This window comes from Ahaetulla prasina, chromosome 2 (assembly GCF_028640845.1).
Source record: "Ahaetulla prasina isolate Xishuangbanna chromosome 2, ASM2864084v1, whole genome shotgun sequence".
NCBI classification, from domain to species: domain Eukaryota; kingdom Metazoa; phylum Chordata; class Lepidosauria; order Squamata; family Colubridae; genus Ahaetulla; species Ahaetulla prasina.
The window spans coordinates 190,639,893-190,658,818 of NC_080540.1; the positions used below are offsets into that span (position 1 = coordinate 190,639,893).

The window sequence follows — 18,926 nt, forward strand, 5'->3', positions numbered from 1 at the left end:
GAATAATTCTGCTATTCAGTTTGTGGGCAGGGACCATGTTCCTTTTTTTAATAACTAAATCTCCAGCTGAAAATATGTATTATAATAAGGTCCAAATTAGAATGAAGATATTGTACAGATGAACACATTTGAGTTGTAATGTTGCAGTTCTGCATATGCTCATTTGGGAATGCACTGTCTTTTAAAATTTAGTGGGACTTCTTAACAGACATATGTAAAATTTTATGGGGGAAATTTAGTTCTGATTTATCTGGTGTAAAAATTAAGAAGTTGTAGTATCTTGTAACAATCACATAATATTTGCAAGAAAAAACTTTCAGTAATTTCTTATGGTATTATACAATTCAATTATCCATTCTTTTTGGATTTGAGTTAATTTTTGACAATAAAATATAGCATATGAGTAATGTTGTAGACTGAATAGTAGCTGTTAGATGCAATTAAATTCATTTCAAAACATAAAATACATCTGGGTGAATGAGAAATCATTATCTACCTATTTCAGGATCTTGAGGTGACTGTTGTGACCTAAATTTCAGGCAACTATTGCAAGGTATAACACAACCTTAGTTGTAATTAATCACATCTATGCATTATTCTGCAGGATAGTGAGGTCAACTAATTCAATCCGGGTCACATGGAATGGCATATTAATCAACTGTGGCTTTTAAAATGAAACTAGTGGACAATTTGCTAATATTCAGCTGTACTAATTTCAGTGGAATGTAAAGACAGTCAATTTCAATTTATTACCATTTTTTTGAGAGAGACACATCTGACTTATACTCTGTCCTCCTCTAATTACGCTTTAAATTTTGAAAATAAATGGTAAGCATCACTTACCTTGGCAGTGTTCCTGTTTCTCAAATGAATGATTGACAAATAAATATACAAAAGATTAAATGGATAGAACGGAAGAGCAAATAAAAATGGATATATATATATATATATATATAATCTGATTAATAGGATGAAAAAAATATTTTCCAAAATTAATTTGGCCATTTTGGAAGGACTTTGTGAAATGCATGGGGAAATATTTGTGCTCAATTACAAATAAAGAAAAGAAAACAGAAAGAAAGAAAAATTGTGTCTATAAAAGCACATCATGGGACTCTCACTAAAAAAATGAGAGAAACTCCACTACACCTGGTGTGTTGTACATGCTGACAGAAGGGTTGTTATAGACGGCCGATTCCCCGAGCAATGTGTTATAAGGGTTGTTAGTGCCATGAGGACGAAGGAGAGCATTGGTTATAAGATGGTTAGCCATGGCTCCTGGAGCAGCCAAGAGAAAGACAAAACAAAACAAAACAAAAAAGCAAAAAAATGTCAATCAGGCAAATTTGAATTAAAAAAAAGAAAAGAAAATATTCAGACTGACAACAATTTAAACAGTCCTGATTAAAAGCAGCCAGTTATTTCAAGCGGCAAGCTAAATGCCATCAAAGCAGACATTGCCGACAATGAAGACAGAAATGGATTGCGGTGATGCAAAACCAACTTTTGAGAATGTAAGTTGAAGAGTTACTCTGCATGCTTGCCACATTCAACCCTTGTGAGAAACTTGGTAGAAAAAGCCAAACAAATATAAGGAAGACAGCCAAAACAAAATAGCACAATTAACACCATCATGTGAGTCACAATTTTTCTTCAGTTCTCTAGGTTTTAGGCAAAATTATTAAGGATATTCAATAAATAGCACAAAAAGTAAAAAAAAAAAGATTGCTTTGAGCAATAGTGCTATAACATTCATTGTCCTTTTCTAATAGGATCTCCCCTAGGCCAGCTTGTACTTCTGGTGAATACTTTGTGATGATACAGAAGCTTATTATACCACATTCAGATATTATGGTTTCATATTCCATATTTACAGTTCTGTTCTGTTTTTTTTTTACAAAAAACTCTCAAACTTGTTAGTAGCCAAAATTGGCAAATTTTCCTGATTAATTGTCTGATTGTGTGCCATCAATTTGTTGTTGACTCTTAACAACCACGGAGATAGATTTTCATGATGAATTGTTCCTAACCTCGTCTTTGAACTCTTCCAATGGTGCACTCAACCAGGCCCAATTTGTCTAAAGACAAATTTAATATAATATAAAGTAATATAAAGTAATTCACCCAGAAATAACATCCAAAAGTATTTCCCTTCTTTATAATTCAGCAATCACAGATATGAAAACCCTTATCTAGAGAAGTTAGATTCCAGACAAGATTGATATGAGCAATCAAAGTTAAAAAAAACCAAAAATAATGTTTTTGCCCAGCATGAGAGTAAACAAGCAAGTTCCAAAGTCTGCCTATATAAACAGCCTGATTAAAGATTATTGTCTTGTTGTTAAGCTTTCTTTTATTTTAACTGAGTTGGAATGGTAATTGCCAAACATTTCAAGAATTGCTGTTTTTTTAAAAATGGATCACCTTCTGTCAATGATTGGCACAAGATGAGATTCTGACATAATTCCAGGATGCTGACCTTGTGCAAGAAATAATTCTGCAAGGCCAAAAACTGATTGATGGTATTTGTTCTGATTGCAGGCTGTCCAGTTGACCGTAAAATGCTATAGGAACTATAGGAGAGGAAAGAATGGTGACAATAATGATGTAAAAGTATACTGTACAAGGCAAACCTTTGAGGTGGGCTCTGCTATGTCATTGTTAGATACATTACAATAATACAAAAAAATTAACCTGCAGAAATGCTCAGTATTTTGGCAAACAGAACAGGAACCTCTTTTCCTTTGCCAATGACTATGAAAAAAAGTGAAGGCATCCTTGGTGCTCCAATTGGAGGCCAGTGAAAAAGGGCACGCTATTATTAATTTTTAGAAAACTGGATGTCCCTTTACCAAATTAAAATCAAGCAAATGGAACTCAGGTATAGAATTTCCTTGCTGGAATTATCAGCTTACCATCTATAGGAAACCTAGTGCCTTCCTTTCCCAAATAATTGTAGAATATTAACTTGCATAACAATTGCAACAGCACTTAGACTTATATGTAGCTTTATAGTGCTTACAGCCCTCTCTAAGCAGTTTGCAGAGTCAGCATATTGCCCCAACAATCTGGGTTCTCATTTTACCAACCTCGGACGGATGGAAGGCTGAGTCAACCATGAGCCGGTCAGGATCGAACTCCTGGTAGCCGTGAGTTAATGCATTCGCCTGTATTCTAACCACTGCCCCAACATGGCTCCTATCCATGCATATCCCTATTAAGTTAATTTGGATTTGAATGATGATGTTGAATTGTAGCCCATTGTTCTGTTTCATTCGACACTGAATGCATCTTATACCATAATAATAAAAATGCAGAGTACAACAATATTAATGCAACTGAAAATAATACCAACATTAAAATCAATAAGTGATGTGCTTTTATCATCTTTCTAAATCCTGGGAAGAAGCAAACTAATTAGGGAGTTCCACAGCCTGAGAGTCAAAAGGAGAAGGTTGTTTCCTGCAGACCTGAACATCAAACTTCTGACAACGGTAACATCTTCAGAAACTTCCTGCCGATCAAAATAATCTTTTCCTGAGAGCACAGGGTGATGTGCATAAGGCTCCCTGATGCAATTTTGTATTCATAGCAACAAGCCTGTGAGATAGTGACTATCCTAAACTCACACAATAAGCATCCATGGCTGAGGCTGGAGCTGAACCTGAGTCTCTCTGTTCTTAATTTCTATACCACGCTAAATGTGGAACGGATGGTTTTTATAACATTGACAAATTGTACATGTTTTAAAACTACATTTTAAAATAAAAATTATTTGCAGTGTTTCATTTTTCAATTAATATTCTTATTTTCGCTTTAAAAATTGAGCTTAGTTGCCAAGATTTACCATATATGCCATATTCGATGATGATGCAAATCGTATGATTACCAAGTTATCATTTATAAATCTAAACACACTCACTTCCCACCTTTCTTTAATTTTTAGGAAACTATGATTTAGGGCAGATTCCCCAACCTATTCTCCTTTACAATTAGTTGGATTACAGCTCCCATCATTCTTAGTCAGCGGCTATTCCAAGTTTAGCAGGTTGGAGAAAATGACTTACAGTAACAATATGCATAAAGTGTGATGGAACTGGTTTGGATGAATACTCATTGCACTGAGAATAAAAACCCATTAATGACTTCCAAATGTTCAAATCATTTCTGCTTTAGGATGGAGAAAGAGAGAGTATTAAAAATTATTTCAATACACATTTTGTCCACTAAAACAAGTGTAGCAAATACTAAACAACAACAACAACATGATATACAGAATACAGAATACCAGACTTGAAAGGACCTGGTTGGTCTTCTAGTCCAGGGGTCTCTAACCTTGGCAACTTTAAGCCTGGTGGACTTCAACTCTCAGAATCCCCCAGCCAGCAAAGCTGGCTGGAGAATTCTGGGAGTTGAAGTCCACCAGGCTTAAAGTTGCCAAGGTTGGAGACCCCTATTCTAATCCAACTCTCTGCTTAAGCAGGAGACCGTACACCATTTGGGATAAATGGCTGTCTGATCACTTCTTAGAAATCTGCTGTGATGGAGCACCCACAATTCCTGAAGGCAAGCCATTCCACTGATTAATTGTTCTCACTGACAGAAAATTTCACCTTAAATTCAGATTGAATCTCTCTTTGATAAGCTTCTTGTCCTGCCCTCAGGTGCTTCGGAGAATAAGTCAACCCTCTCTTCTTTGTGGCAGCCCCTCAAATATTGGAAGACTGCTATCACGTCACCCCAGACCTTCTCTTCATTAGATTAGACTTACCCAGTTCCCACAATCATTCGTCATATGTTTTAGTCTATAGTTCCCTAATAATTTTTGTTGCTCTTCTCTGCACTGTTTCTAAAGACTCAACATCTTTTTTGCATCATGGTGACCAACAGACTCAGTATTCTCCAAGGGTGGTTTTACCACAACAATATAAAGCAGTACTAACACTTCACATGATTTCTATTCTATCCCTCTGTTGATACAGCCTAAGACTGCATTGACGTTTTTGGTAGTTACAGTTGATTTGTTTCACTTATTATTGTAAGATATCCTGGCTATGTTTACAGTAATTACCTGAATACATATAACCAAAATACATGGGGCTTGGATAGAAAAAAGTTTGAGCAATAGGAACAAAAAAACCCCACAATCTCTAGTATATTCTCCATATTTTAATGTCTGCTATCAACTTTAAATGAACAGAATAATTTGTTCAAGGGATGTTTATGGGCCATTTGTGGTATCACTTGAAACTACCACCAGAAAACAATCATTCATGCCATTCTTTAGCTGGCCAAGGACCTTCCCCAATTTTCTTTTAAAAGACTTTTCTTCATGCCTACTTCCTCAGATATTTTGTGAAAAGAACATTAATGAAAGATGGTATTTCTGTCATAAGTTTTTAGAACTCTATAAATGTTTTGGAACTTACGGTATGGGATAGTACAACTTATCTTAACTCATCTGGCCAAAGAATTTGAGCCTCAGATCTTAACCCTTATCCTTCAGTAAAAAGTAAAAATATTATTTATTTAAATTTATTGGCTGCTCAGCACCAATGGATGTCTTCTGTGTTATATTTGATACATTTAAAAGCCTTTAATACATTCAGGCTGGACTAGTCAGAAACTTACAGCCGATTTTAAGTTACAAGTAGTCCTTGTTTAGCAACTGCCCTGTACCTTCATAGTTATGACAGTGATGAAGCCAAGCCAAGCCAAAATAAGATCATAAGCACAATCAAAAGTTTACTTAGTGACCATTTCACTTAATGACCGAGTTGCTGGCCCCAGTTATGCTAACTAAACAAGAACTACCTGTAATTGGCAGTATGATGAGTTAGCATGAAAGATTTCCTTCCTGGCTTGGGATGGGGCACAGGCAGTTTAGTTCACATTACATGTTTTTTTCTCTGGTGGTATCAGTCTATCAGGGCAACCTGGCCTGCCCAATTATGGGATGGATGGAGATACTGCTTCTGTTTTCACCTTTCAGCTCCAATCCAGGGGCCTTTGCAGGTAGTTGCTTTGAAACATAAATTTAAAACACAAAATATAAATGTAGTTCACATTATATTAACTAATCTAGTTAAATAATTAAACAATTACATTATTATCCCTCAGTTTCCACATTTTTTTCTCTTCTCAAAACATGATGCAAAAAGAGAGCTGAAGGGGTCACTTAGTTCATCTAGTCCATTCTGTGCTCAGTGTTCCTTTCCTTTGCTTGAGCACATCTTGTGAAGGAAAAATCACCACTATTTCTTGATAACTAATTAGGCTACTTTCCTTAATATTGAAAAAAGCACAATCTACCTTTTTGTAACATAAAAGTATTATTTCAGATCCTGTTTTCTGGAAAGAGTCTTTATCTTTTTGTGTGTGACACCAGACCTGAAAATTTCTATTGCTTCTCTTCTTGGTCGATTATCCTGAAAAGAAAATATGCCATGTTCTCTTACTCTCTTTATCTTTATAAGGTCTTGTTTATAATCCCTGATCATATAATCCCTCTTTGTTTTTTCTTTGCACCAGTTCCAGCTTTCTTAAAATGTGGTGCTCAAAACTGGAAGCAGTAACTAAGAGGGGCTCTAATCACTTCCAAAGAGAGAGGAAAGAATATTTCCTTTTGATTTGGAAACTCGTTGAAGCAATCCTGCACTTGTACTTCCCTTTTAGCCATAGCCATGTCTATGGATTTATTGATATCTTTTGATTATTTTCAGATTAAATACAATTTCCAAATATATTTTACATACACTGTTATCAAGTCACCCCTACCCTATATCTGCTTTCCTTTTTAAAGTGAAAACCTTTGCTTTTGCCTTTTAAAATAATTCATTCTATTATTTCTAGTCCATTTCTCTAACCTATCAAAATATTTTTTTCTTTCTGTCTCTTTCAGTATTAGCCTTCCTTCAGTATTAGTATTCTACCTAGTTTTATATTAACATCATTTTTGATAAGGTTTTCCTCCACTTTTTCATCCAAGGCATTAGTAAAACTAAATGGCAGCAATATTAAATTTGAGGAGAAGCTTAGCTTGCCAAGAGAGTTTGTGGGGGGGAACTCTTGGAATATAGAGACATAGCTGTAAAAAAGGGGAAAATGTTTTTTAAACTCTCTCTCTTTCTTGTCCAAATCATTATCACTATAGTCTTGCTGGGCAAACCCCATTTCATTCATTGTTTGTAATCCTGGACACCTTGAAAAGGATTTAAACAGGACTAAGAATAAAGAAAGACAACGATGATAGATAGTGGATACAAGTTGATTCCTTAGCCTTTGGAAAAGATACCTGAAGGAGAAAATGATGACTTTCTTTAAGTGCCTAACAATTTGTTCTCCATTCTCTCAGAGTGCAGGATATGGAATAATGGGAAGTGAATAATGCTCCCTTTCCAGAAGAAAAGGGTCAGTCATCTGTCAGGAATGCTTTATAATGCTACACTGCGCACATAAGCCTTAAGGCATTTATGGGCTTAACACAAAAGGCTAAAAGAAACAGCATATATAACATTAAGAAAGAAACAGAATCACACATCTACTTACTGTCTAAGAGGAATATTTGGGATAATGCTCTTACTATTTATTTAATTTACATTTCATCCTCAATGCTTTGATCATCTTAAATAATATACTGTACCACATGTTACATTAAAGGTGAAAATGCCAAATAAATGGAGTTTTCTAACTATTAAGGGATGTCTAAAATATCTAGGCAACTTTTCTAGGCGACTTTGTCTTTTACACTTATGAAGGAGGAGAACAATTTGATCAATTTTTGTTGGCATGGGAAAGCATTTGAGGGCACTTTTAAGATTTAATGTAATGGCCATACTCTTCCTTATACTCCTTTTGGAATAGTAATGTTATATAACACAATCACAAACACCTGAGAAAGCTCGGGTCTTTAAAGACATGTAGATTGTACTTAATTACATAGTGGCTACTTAGAATTTAACACATTCAGATCAAAGATTAGTTTTTTCATGTTCTGATAATAGCAAAAAATAAGATGGAGGAATACCATATTTTCAGATATAAAGGATTGGATTTTAGAGCCAAGTGACTTAATTGTAGTCATTTGAAAAAATGATAAATGAATAGTAATGGTGGTGGACTTTATTTAACTTGAAATTTGTTTAAGGAAAAAACTGATCAAATATTATAATTCCAGGAAATCTTGGACCACTCTTGCTGACAAAGAAAGACACAAAAGATCAGATATCCTTGATCTGATTCAGAGAGAAGACTTAGAGTGGGAAAGGGCATCAGGTAATGGCAGAATGCTTGATTTTACAGAAAATTAAAGGTGAGTTATCAAACACCTACTTTGAATTTTAAGAAAACATTTTAAACATAAATGTCACAGCAAGTGGCAGTTCCTAGCTAACTAGTTTTTTAAAAATTAAACAAGTCAGGCTTGGTTAGTATTTAGTGGGAGAACAGCGGAAATCCAAGGGCTGTACTCTACACTGCACAATCAGGCAAGAAACCATATCTATAGAGGATTGTGACTATACTCTTGCCAAGAAAACTACATGGATAGACATTTATAGTAATCATATCGTATTGTTTCAAGAAGGGAAAGAAGGAAGTCAGCTGACTAAGTTGAAAAGCTGAAAATCAACCCAGATCCATATTGGAGATGAAAACAGGAACTTGTGAACTAAGAACAATGTCTGAAATTAAAGAATTACAGCAATTACACAGCTTGTATTGGGAAATGAAATGCACAAAATCTGCTAAGGTTACTGAGAGATGCTAACAGCAACAAAAATGGCCAATTTTGACACGTTTCAAATAAAATCTGAAAAGAAACAGTAGCTCACTGAAGATGTCAAATAGCAAGCAATTAAAAGAAAAGTCAGAACTACTCTACTTCTATTTTCATTGAATCTTATCTGATAAAAGGTTATATTTTCCTTCAGGCAATTGTGAATTGTAGGTCGCAGAAGCAGGATTTTAGTTGGAGTTTGACAGAAACAGTTCCTAGAAAATGGATGGAGCGCTTAATGCTGCATTTGTCTTCACTAAATGTTATTTTCAGCCAATTCCTCAAGAGCATTTTGAAAGATTGCCTTCCAGGTATTAGCTACCCCACCCAGGTTTTTGTTGATGGCAATTCTGATAAACAGATCTGTCTGCAAATGTTAGATGAGTAATCTGTAGTTCCCCGGATCTTACTATTCTCTTTTTTTGAAGATGGGAAAGTTTGCCCTCCTCTAGTTATCTTCATCCATTTTCCAGGTCTATCATTTTTATCAAGCTCAAAGCTTATCAAGTCCACTGTCAATTATTCCTTTTTTTCCCTGCACCATGAGGACAATGATTCTGCAAAGAACAGTTACAACCATATTGCTATGATCCTTGAAGATCTGGGGAAGAAGCTCAAGAATCTGGAAGCTCAAGTGGTGGAAACAGGAAACTTTTCAGGCCAGCAAATTACCTAATCAGCATTCCAACATATGTAGAATTCTGTTTTGGGGTCCACTTCAATGTCTTGCTTTCAGCCATTTTGCAGTATTTTTTGGCAGTGCAAATGTGCCCATATATTCCTTCAATGTCCTTTCTATAACAACTTGAACTCTACTTACTAATGAAGTTCCACCTTCATTTATTTTATTTGCATTGTTTGCCATTGCTTTCTGCAGGAAAATAATTGTCTTAATTTTAGGATGTTATTATTATGTATGCATTTTTATGCTTTTATGGTTTTTATGGTCTTTTTAATCACATGATGACCACTATAGAAACCTTTAAATTTCTAGGTTCTATCATATAAAATGGACAGCTAACATCAAAAACATCATCAAAAAAGGATAACAAAGAATGTTCTTTCTGCGCCAACTCAGTAAGGTCAAACTGCCCAAGGAGCTGCTGATTCAGTTCTACAGAGGAATTACTGAGTCTGTCATTTGCACCTCTATAACTGTCTGGTTCAGTTCTGCAACCCAACAAGACAGACACAGACTTCAGAGGATAATTAGAACTGCAGAAAAAATAATTGCTACCAACCTGCCTTCCATTGAGGACCTGTATACTGCACGAATCAAGAAGAGGGCCGTGAAAATATTTACAGATCCCTCACATCCTGGACATAAACTGTTTCAACTCCTACCCTCAAAACGACGCTATAGAGCACTGCACACCAGAACAACTAGACACAAGAACAGTTTTTTCTCGAAGGCCATCACTCTGCTAAACAAATAATTCCCTCAACACTGTCAAACTATTTACTAAATCTGCACTACTATTAATCTTCTCATCGTTCCCAACACCAATCTCTTTCCACTTATGACTGTATGACTGTAACTTTGTTGCTGGCAATCCTTATGATTTATATTGATATATTGACCATCAATTATGTTGTAAATGTTGTACCTTGATGAAGATATCTTTTCTTTTATGTACACTGACAGCATATGCACCAAGACAAATTCCTTGTGTGTCCAATCACACTTGGCCAATAAAAAATTCTATTCTATTCTATTCTATAAAGTTATATACAAGAATAAAGGAAAAAGAAGAATGTAGGTGAATAACTGAATATGTACATAGTGTCAGTGGGAGAGATTTGGTTTACGTGATCATGGTTTGCGCTACCTGACATGAAATGGGTTGCATCTCACAAGGACTTGTAAAATTATATTTGGCCAAAATATGGCAAGCTGGGTTAGCAGGACTTACTGAATTGTGTACAATTTAGAGATGAAAATCCTACAATAAGCACTTGTGCACTGAAGAAGGAAGGGGGTATATTGTTACAATGAGTCTTATTAAACATTCAGTGAAAAATCAGAAACAACACTAGCTCATAAAATGCACAGCTTTTGCAATGTTCGCAATAATGTTAAAATTCTTAACATAAGAAGGCATAGATTTAATAGACATAACAGAGACTTGATGGGATGACTCCCATGATTTAAATATTGCAAGTGAAAAATATTATTTATTCAAAAGGAACAAAAACAAAAAGGGAATGTACAGGCTGAGTGCAGTCAAAAATATATTTTGGAAAATCTCAAAATGTATTTTAATAAAGTCAGAGCAAGATAAATAGAATTACATAGCAGGAGAAGATGAAGGTTTTTTAAAAAAGTATAAAAACAAAATTGCAAGCAATTCCAATTAGGAGAAATAGGAAGGACAGCATAAGAAGTCAACGTGGCTGCACAAAAATTTACTGAAGATCTAAAGATAAAAAAGGATACAGATGGGAGATATGAAAGAAGGATAGATCACCAAGAAAGGATACATATACATAAGCTGCAGAGATGGTATCAGAAAAGCTAAACTCATGTGAAGTGAAATTGGTACAGGATGCCAAACAGAACAGAAACTATTTAACTATGTGAATAAAAAAGAAGACAAAATCGTAGTATTCCAGCTGTTTAATGAAGATGACAAAATGCTAAAATGCAACAAGAAAAAGACAGAGCTACCCAGCTTGTATTTTGGCTCTGTGTTCTCCAAAGAGAGGGCATATATTTCACCAGGCAACTGTGAAGAGGAACATGAAGGGGCAGAAATGAAACCTGAAATTGACAGAAGATTGTCAAGGAATTCTTTGAATGAAGGATAGGTTTATTGCTTTCTAGTGTACAGAAGGACTTTGCTGATGGTCTGGCTGATCCTTAATGTCTGATCTTCGAAAATCCCAGAGATTGGATGAGATGCCAGATGACTGGAGAAGAGCAATTGCAGTCCCTCTCGTCAAAAAGGAGAAAAAGCAGGATCCAGCAGCACAGAGCTACAGTCAATCTGACACTGTAGCTGGGAGAATTTTAGAGAAGACCATAAAGAAACTGATTGAGAATAACACAGTGATTACCAAAGGTCAACATGGATTTGTCAAGAAGAATTCCTTATTTTCTGAATGGAAAATTTCCTTAGTAGATTGTGGGGATTCAGTAGACCTTAAATATGTTAATTTCAGGAAATCTGATTAGGAAGCTAGTTAAGTATGGATTGGATAGCATGTCTATTACATGGATCCACAGCTGGCTTGAAAATCATACTCAAATAGTGTTCATCAGTGGTTCCTCATCAAATTGGAGAGAGGTATCAAGTGGGGTGCCACAAGGATCAATCCTGGGTCCTTTACTCGTCAACAGTTTCATTAATGACTTGAATGAAGAGGTGAAGGAATGTTTATCAAATTTGCAGCTGACACAAAACTGGGTGGGATAAATAATACCCTAGAAGACAGAAATAAAATTCAACATTGATAAGTTAGAAAATCTAGGTTGAATATCTAGAATGAAATGTAATAGAACATGCAAAGTTCTACACTTAGGAAAAAGAAATAAAATACGTTAGGGGATACTTATACTTATGAAAAAGATTGATGACCTATGTATTTTCCTCCAATTCAGTTCTATAATTCTATGAAAGTAGTAATCAAATAATATTGTATATATTGTATATCACAACTGCACAAAGAAGTACAGTATATATATGGCAACTGCACTAAGAACCTGCACACTAATTAATCCAAGAGAATCATATTTTAATAGTTAACAGCTTAGTTTAGCTTTCAGAATGTGAGATTAGAATCTGTCTTCTTTTAAAGATATCTTTCAACATTTAATTCTGCAAAAGTAATAACCAAGAGTACTAAAACTTTAATATATTTTTCCTACATTACTGGAAAAAAGCCATTACTACTTTAAAGATGGCATATTGATAATTTGTACCCAGACATTTGGAATACTAAATCCTATATAGTTTGTAATCCTGTACGTTGTATATTTAATGTTAGAATCTTATTTCAGACACAGAAATATCTATGCAACCAGCCTGTAATGCTCATCTGAGGTATGAAATCAGGAGTATGAGGCTGGAAAGTACCACAAAGAAAATGGTACAAATGAAGAGAAGACTGAGGGAGATACAGCAGAAACTGAAATAGAGAAACTCACAAAGAGGACAAGGAATGTCCACAGGGAATAACTTATTTCTCCCCAAAAATACTAACATTAATCCATCATGTTGTATTATGTTATGAGGATCAGGACCAAAAGGGACAGGGCTGATACTCAACCACAAAACCTCTTACAAGATTTCTGAATTTGTTCATCTGAAATCGAACTAAGAAGGGGTACAGTCCAAAACATGGAATGAACTGACACCCACTGTCAGAACTAAGAAAAAACAGATAGTAAAGAAGGTAGCAAAAAGAGTTTTGACAATGATGCAATAGAAAGATTTGGAGATAGAAACAGAGATTTCTGCGTCCCTGACAAAAGGCATGTGGTGGGCCTCTTTTTATTCTTCTGAGTCAATGGAGGACTGCTTCTTTCCATTTTATTTTTATTTCAACAGGATGTGGAATCAGTTGGAAACATTAGTAAGTATGCATCTTTCATTCATATGTCTGAAACTATAGAAGGTAGTTAAGGCACCAGAAATAGGTGTGACAGCTATTCCATGGGTGGGAATGGATATTGGAGACAAGTCCCCAAGGTTTGGATGAATAGCTAAAAACATCTTTCTCAAGCAGGTACTCAAAGGTGAGATTATAGGCCTTTTTCATTCATTCTGGCAGGATGGGAAACTATCTGCTATCATTTAAAACAAAGCACACAATGACAGTGGCATGGGTGGTAGCTTGTTCTCACATTTCTGAGCATTCAGATGCTTTTTGCCATAAGCCAAAAGTCAGAAGCATTTTATATAAGAAAAGGAAAACAAGCATGAGGAAAATAAATTGGAAAAGTAACTTTTTTCACATTTTCACAAGAGAAAGCCAGAGAAAGAATTGTGGGAAGTGGCTCCAGCCAAATTTTTCCCCAGTGGTCTAACATTTCTTATGATGCATCTGTGCAAGACTGTGGTCTATATGTGTGATGCATAAAGACTGAAAACAAGGATTTAAAAAGCCATCAGAAACCTATCTGTGCATTTGGGGAGAGGGAGTAGTTTTGCTGGGTGAATATGCCACTTACAGAAACCATACCTTGGCTACAGTAACAGAAAATGTGATATGAGAAAATATTTAAGTTTCATGAGATACAAATCAGATTACAAAAGTTTTACTTTTTAAGTACTTTTCAGAAGAAAGGTCTCCCTGTTTGGATATGGGTTTAATTTACTGAGTTCATGGAAATATATACACAGCAGTTAAACTGGTTATCATCTCTCGCTATTGTTACCAATATTGTTTTGTCACTTACATTTTATAAATATTTTTCACTTCACATAGAATAAAGTCATCAGATAGTCAGAGATGGATAAAGATACTCATATATGTTATATTCACAATGACAAGAGCCTACCTATCTTAGAATAGTTAGAAACTCTTAGAATAGTAAACAGGAATTTTACCCAAACTTGACATTTCTGTGTGCCACAAAAAGTAGAAGGCAGAATGCCAAACCACTATTATGCTTTTAGTTTGACATAATAGCCAAAAGTAAAGGAATGTTAAGTTTGCATTTATAGTCAGAGATGCAGTTGTGGCTGATGCTCAGTTGGGCTAGTAGGGCAGGGTGGCAGGTGGCAGAAAGAGCCAGGGAATTCACAAGCAAAGCCAAATGCTTTGGCTGACTGCCATCCTTCTGTCTTGCAAAACCCACGGAGAAAAGTATTTTCAGAAATTCCCTACTATATTTATTGTATGCAGTTTGAACAACGTGAAAGGGTTATTCTTCTACTCCCAGGCTCACTGCTGTAGTCCCAGCAGCTGTCATTCCACACTCTTGGTCCCTCCTTTCCACCCAAGCAGCTATCATTTCATTCCTCTCCCCTGCAGGAAGTTTCCATGATACCATGTTGGCAGAGTTTCTTTCCTTAATGTGGTCAGTTTCTGTGATCCATCCCTTTCACCCGGGTAGGCCCACAAGAAAAAATATCTATCTGGTCTTACTCCTCTTCTCAGCAGCCATCAAGGAAAGATCCAACAGGATATCTGTAGCACTTCTCATTCCCTACCTGGAAACAGCTGTCACTACTTCATTTCTAATACAGTACATTCAGTATTTATTTTGATAGCCCCAGCCGTGTGAACTGATACGGTACTCTACCAGTCCCACTGTTTCCAACAGGCCAGCCAGTGCTGTAGCTCCAAAATTCTGTAAGAATCTTGTCTGAATTCCTGTCCGCAAATATTTTAATGTTATAAGAAACCCAGAGTTGCTTTCTAGCAAGATGGGCAGCAAACAAATTTAACAAACAAATGAACAAACTGCCTTTAGTTTGAAGTTTACGCTTCTTCCCATTGGGCTGGAATAAATAACTTGTTGAGATCATCCTTGCCCATAAGTCATGCCAAAAGAAATTCCAGAAGAATATATCAAAGAGGGAATAAATGAGCCACACAGTGACTCAAGCACATCTACCTATTCAATAAATGTCCCATATATTTACTTCCCTCAATCTGAGCCTTCTTCTCCACTGCTGCCAAGATCCTTCTGGCAGAAGATCTATAGTAAATCTCTCTCACCCTGATTGGAGGTGGCAACTGCTCCTTGTCCATTTTTTTAAGGATTGTGTATGAGCAAGGGAGGGTTTGCCCTCTGGGCTATTTTTCCTGCCCTGAGCCACTTGTTGTCTTTATCTAGTGCAGGGAGACAAAAATGAAATTCTGGCTGCTTGACCCTGCTTTGCAATAGAACTAAGAGGATAGGCAAAGCTTGGGTATGGCCTAAGCAAGGCCAAGGCTCTACTTTCACAAGTAGAGAAAATAAAACTTTTGGGAAATAAATAGTAGGTACATTGTATGCAATGCTAGTTTCTGCCTGAAGGGAGCAAGTATGGTGGTGCTTTCCCTTCCCTTAGTTAGTAGCCCCTTTTGGAGAGACATTTTAGTTTCAAGGAAGTTCCCTGTGTCAAAGCACAGTCAGAGGTTAATCCAGCAGCTGTTTTTTTTTCTATTTATTGGTCTGGAGGAATTGGAGAGAGGAGTTTTATCTCGCTGCGTTCCTAATCACTAGGATCATGTGAAGCTTTGTCACTTGCTCAATGCTTTAAACAAGCCACTCCTTTGAAAGCACTTGGCCAAATAGCATGGTAGCAATATGCAGTCACTGCATTGATTTCCTTCTTCCTGTTCTGTGTTGTTCAGCAATTCCCATTCCTGCAAGAGCCCTCTGCTCATGACTGTTGAGGCTTTGTGTCACATGAAGTACCTCCTTGAAGCAGATTGTGTTGCCATGACAAGGAGAATCACAGAGCCTTGTTCAGGCAAGCCCAAGCCACTTCTCATGAGTTTACAAATTACCCTCCTGTTCCGTTTAAAAAGAATCATGCAGACTATAATATAATTGTCCCTATGAGAGCTAAATTGTTGAAACACCAAACCACTGATACCTTATTATCCAAATGATTTTGATTTAAGCCACTTAGCACAGGATAGCAGTGCAAAGGAAATGCAAAGGAAAGCAGAGCTGATACAATGTAGTATCCAAGTTAAGGATCAGGAAATTATAAGCTCAGCTCTTACCTCTGCAAAGTCACTGGGACATTTCATCTGTCTACCTTCACCCCCCATACCCCAAGTGTAATGCAAGGAAGATGCAGACTTATTTTCTGGGTTCTTTGAGGGGACTTAATCAATGGAAAATTTGGATTACACAAACAAATACAGTACATTCAACTGGGTTGTGCGTAAGTTTGAATAATCAATCAAAACTAGGTATGCACGCCCCTTACCTCTTCTACACCAAACACTGCAGGTCTCAAATGCAAATTAATAAATGCAAGAAGTATTGTAAACAAATTACCGGAATTCATCCTATTGCTAAACAATGGTACATTTGATATATTTGTTTGTGAAACATGGCTGAACTCATCCCCCCGACTCCATTATTTCTAACAAAGAATATCAAGTTTTTCGATTAGATCGTGAAAATCGCAGAGGTGGTGGAGTGGCTATCTTTTACAAAAATCACTAAACCTAAAAAATATTCAAGTTGCACATAAACTTTCTCTTACTGAAACTATTGTATGCGGCCTGTCCATTAACACCACACTTCGATTCTTTCTATGCTACAGAGCCCCTGACTATGACCCGACTGCTAATATGTTAACCACACTACTAACATGGGCTACCTCTTGCCCATATCCTCTCATCTTCCTGGGTGACCTAAATCTATCTTTCATCAACTGGATAACAAATTAATGTTCAACTGAACCAATCCATACTACACTATACAACGCCATTACAGACCTAGGTCTTGAAAAACTAGCAACTAACAATACAAGACTCAACAACTGCCTTGACCTCATCTTTTGCAATAACAAACTTGATTTATGGACTACAAATAAAAGAACCCTTTTCCAACAGTGACCAGTGCATGATAGACTTTTGTTTCAATATACGCCCTCACATAAATCGTCATAATAGTACTCCTAACTACAATTTCAAAAAAGCCAACTATGATCTTATAAACAATGACCTCTCATCTCTTGACTGGCAAAATCTGTTCTTAACCTGTATCACTGCCGAAGACCACTATAGAGTTTTCCTACTGGAAATCAATAGAATCATCAAACTATACGTACCACACATCTCCACCAAAAAATAAATAATTAAATTACCATATCAATAAAAAAGCTTCAATCCAAAAAAAAAAATCCCTCTGGAGAAGAAACAAAAAGGTTTATGTAGCAAACTTCAAAAACCGCTACAGAAATATTTGCAACCAAATAAAAACTGAATGCACCATTTATCACACAAAGCAAGAAGAAGACCTTCTGTGCACAAATTCCAATCGTGCTTTTTATAATTTTGTGAACAATAAACTTAAAGAATCAAGATCCATCCCACCACTAAAAGAATCTAATGGTAAAGAATGTAATGATGAAACAGTTAAAGCAAACTTCTTTAACACATTCTTTGGCTCAGTCTTTGTTAACAGTGATGGCTCATATCCAACATTTCCCAATCGCACCAACAATGAGTATGACGACTTAACACATATAGACTTCACAGAAGATAATGTTGAAAAAGCTCTCTGCAAACTGAAACCATCTTTATCTATTGGGCCTGATGGACTATGTGCATAAAAAAACTTTCGAATAAAATAGCAGAACCCCTAAGCATAATCTTTGATATAGCTTTCACGTCTGGTTCCCTACTCAAACTTTGGTCTCTAGCCACAGTCATCCCTTTCTTCAAAAAAGGAGATTCCAGCCTAGTTGAAAATTACAGACCAATCTCTCTATGCTGCGTCACCTGCAAAGTAATGGAATCTATCATCAACCAATCCATTACTTTCCACCTAGAAACAAACAACCTACTCTCTAATAAACAACTTGGTTTCAGAAAAAAATTATCATGTAACTTACAACTTCTCCACTGCAAAAACATATGGACTACTAATCTTGATCAAGGCAAAGCAATAGATGCACTGTACATAGACTTCTGCAAAGCTTTTGACTCAGTGGTATATGATAAACTTCTCCTAAAACTAAAATCCTACGGCATTTCAGGACCTCTTCACAATTGAATAACTGCTTTCCTGTCAAACAGACAACAAGTGGTCAAAATTGGCAATGCTCTATCAAACCCTGTTCCTGTTAAAAGTGGCGTTCCTCAAGGCAGCGTTCTTGGACCAACGCTCTTCATACTATACATAAATGATCTCTGTGACTATATCTCAAGTTATTGTTTTCTCTTTGCTGACGATGTCAAACTATTTAACACCACTACTACTACCCTTCAAAAAGACCTTGACTTTGTATCTGATTGGTCTAAAACTTGGCAACTCCAAATCTCAACCAGCAAATGCTCAGTCTTACATATTGGAAAAAAGAACCCAAACACTAAGTACACGCTTGATGGACATTACCTTACAGATGACCCCCACCCTGTTAAAGACCTTGGCGTTTACATATCAAATGATCTAAGTGCCAAAGCCCACTGCAACTACATAGCAAAAAAGGCTCTAAGAGTTGTAAACCTAATTTTGCGTAGCTTCTTT

The 18,926-nt window shown here is 36.1% G+C and overlaps 1 protein-coding gene across 11 annotated transcripts in view; it reads right to left on the reverse strand.

The window, feature by feature from the left end:
- Positions 1–18,926, reverse strand: part of ADGRL3 (adhesion G protein-coupled receptor L3) — a 673,676-nt gene that overhangs the window by 53,069 nt on the left and 601,681 nt on the right. For 2 of the 11 annotated variants that reach the window (XM_058169770.1, XM_058169774.1), the window contains one exon: positions 10,972–12,200. The exons of the other annotated variants lie outside the window; for them this stretch is intronic. In XM_058169770.1, the coding sequence (XP_058025753.1) occupies positions 12,157–12,200 (44 nt within the window). In that variant the 3' untranslated portion in view covers positions 10,972–12,156. Of the gene's footprint in view, positions 1–10,971; positions 12,201–18,926 lie in introns of those variants that run through there. 11 annotated transcript variants of the gene reach the window in all.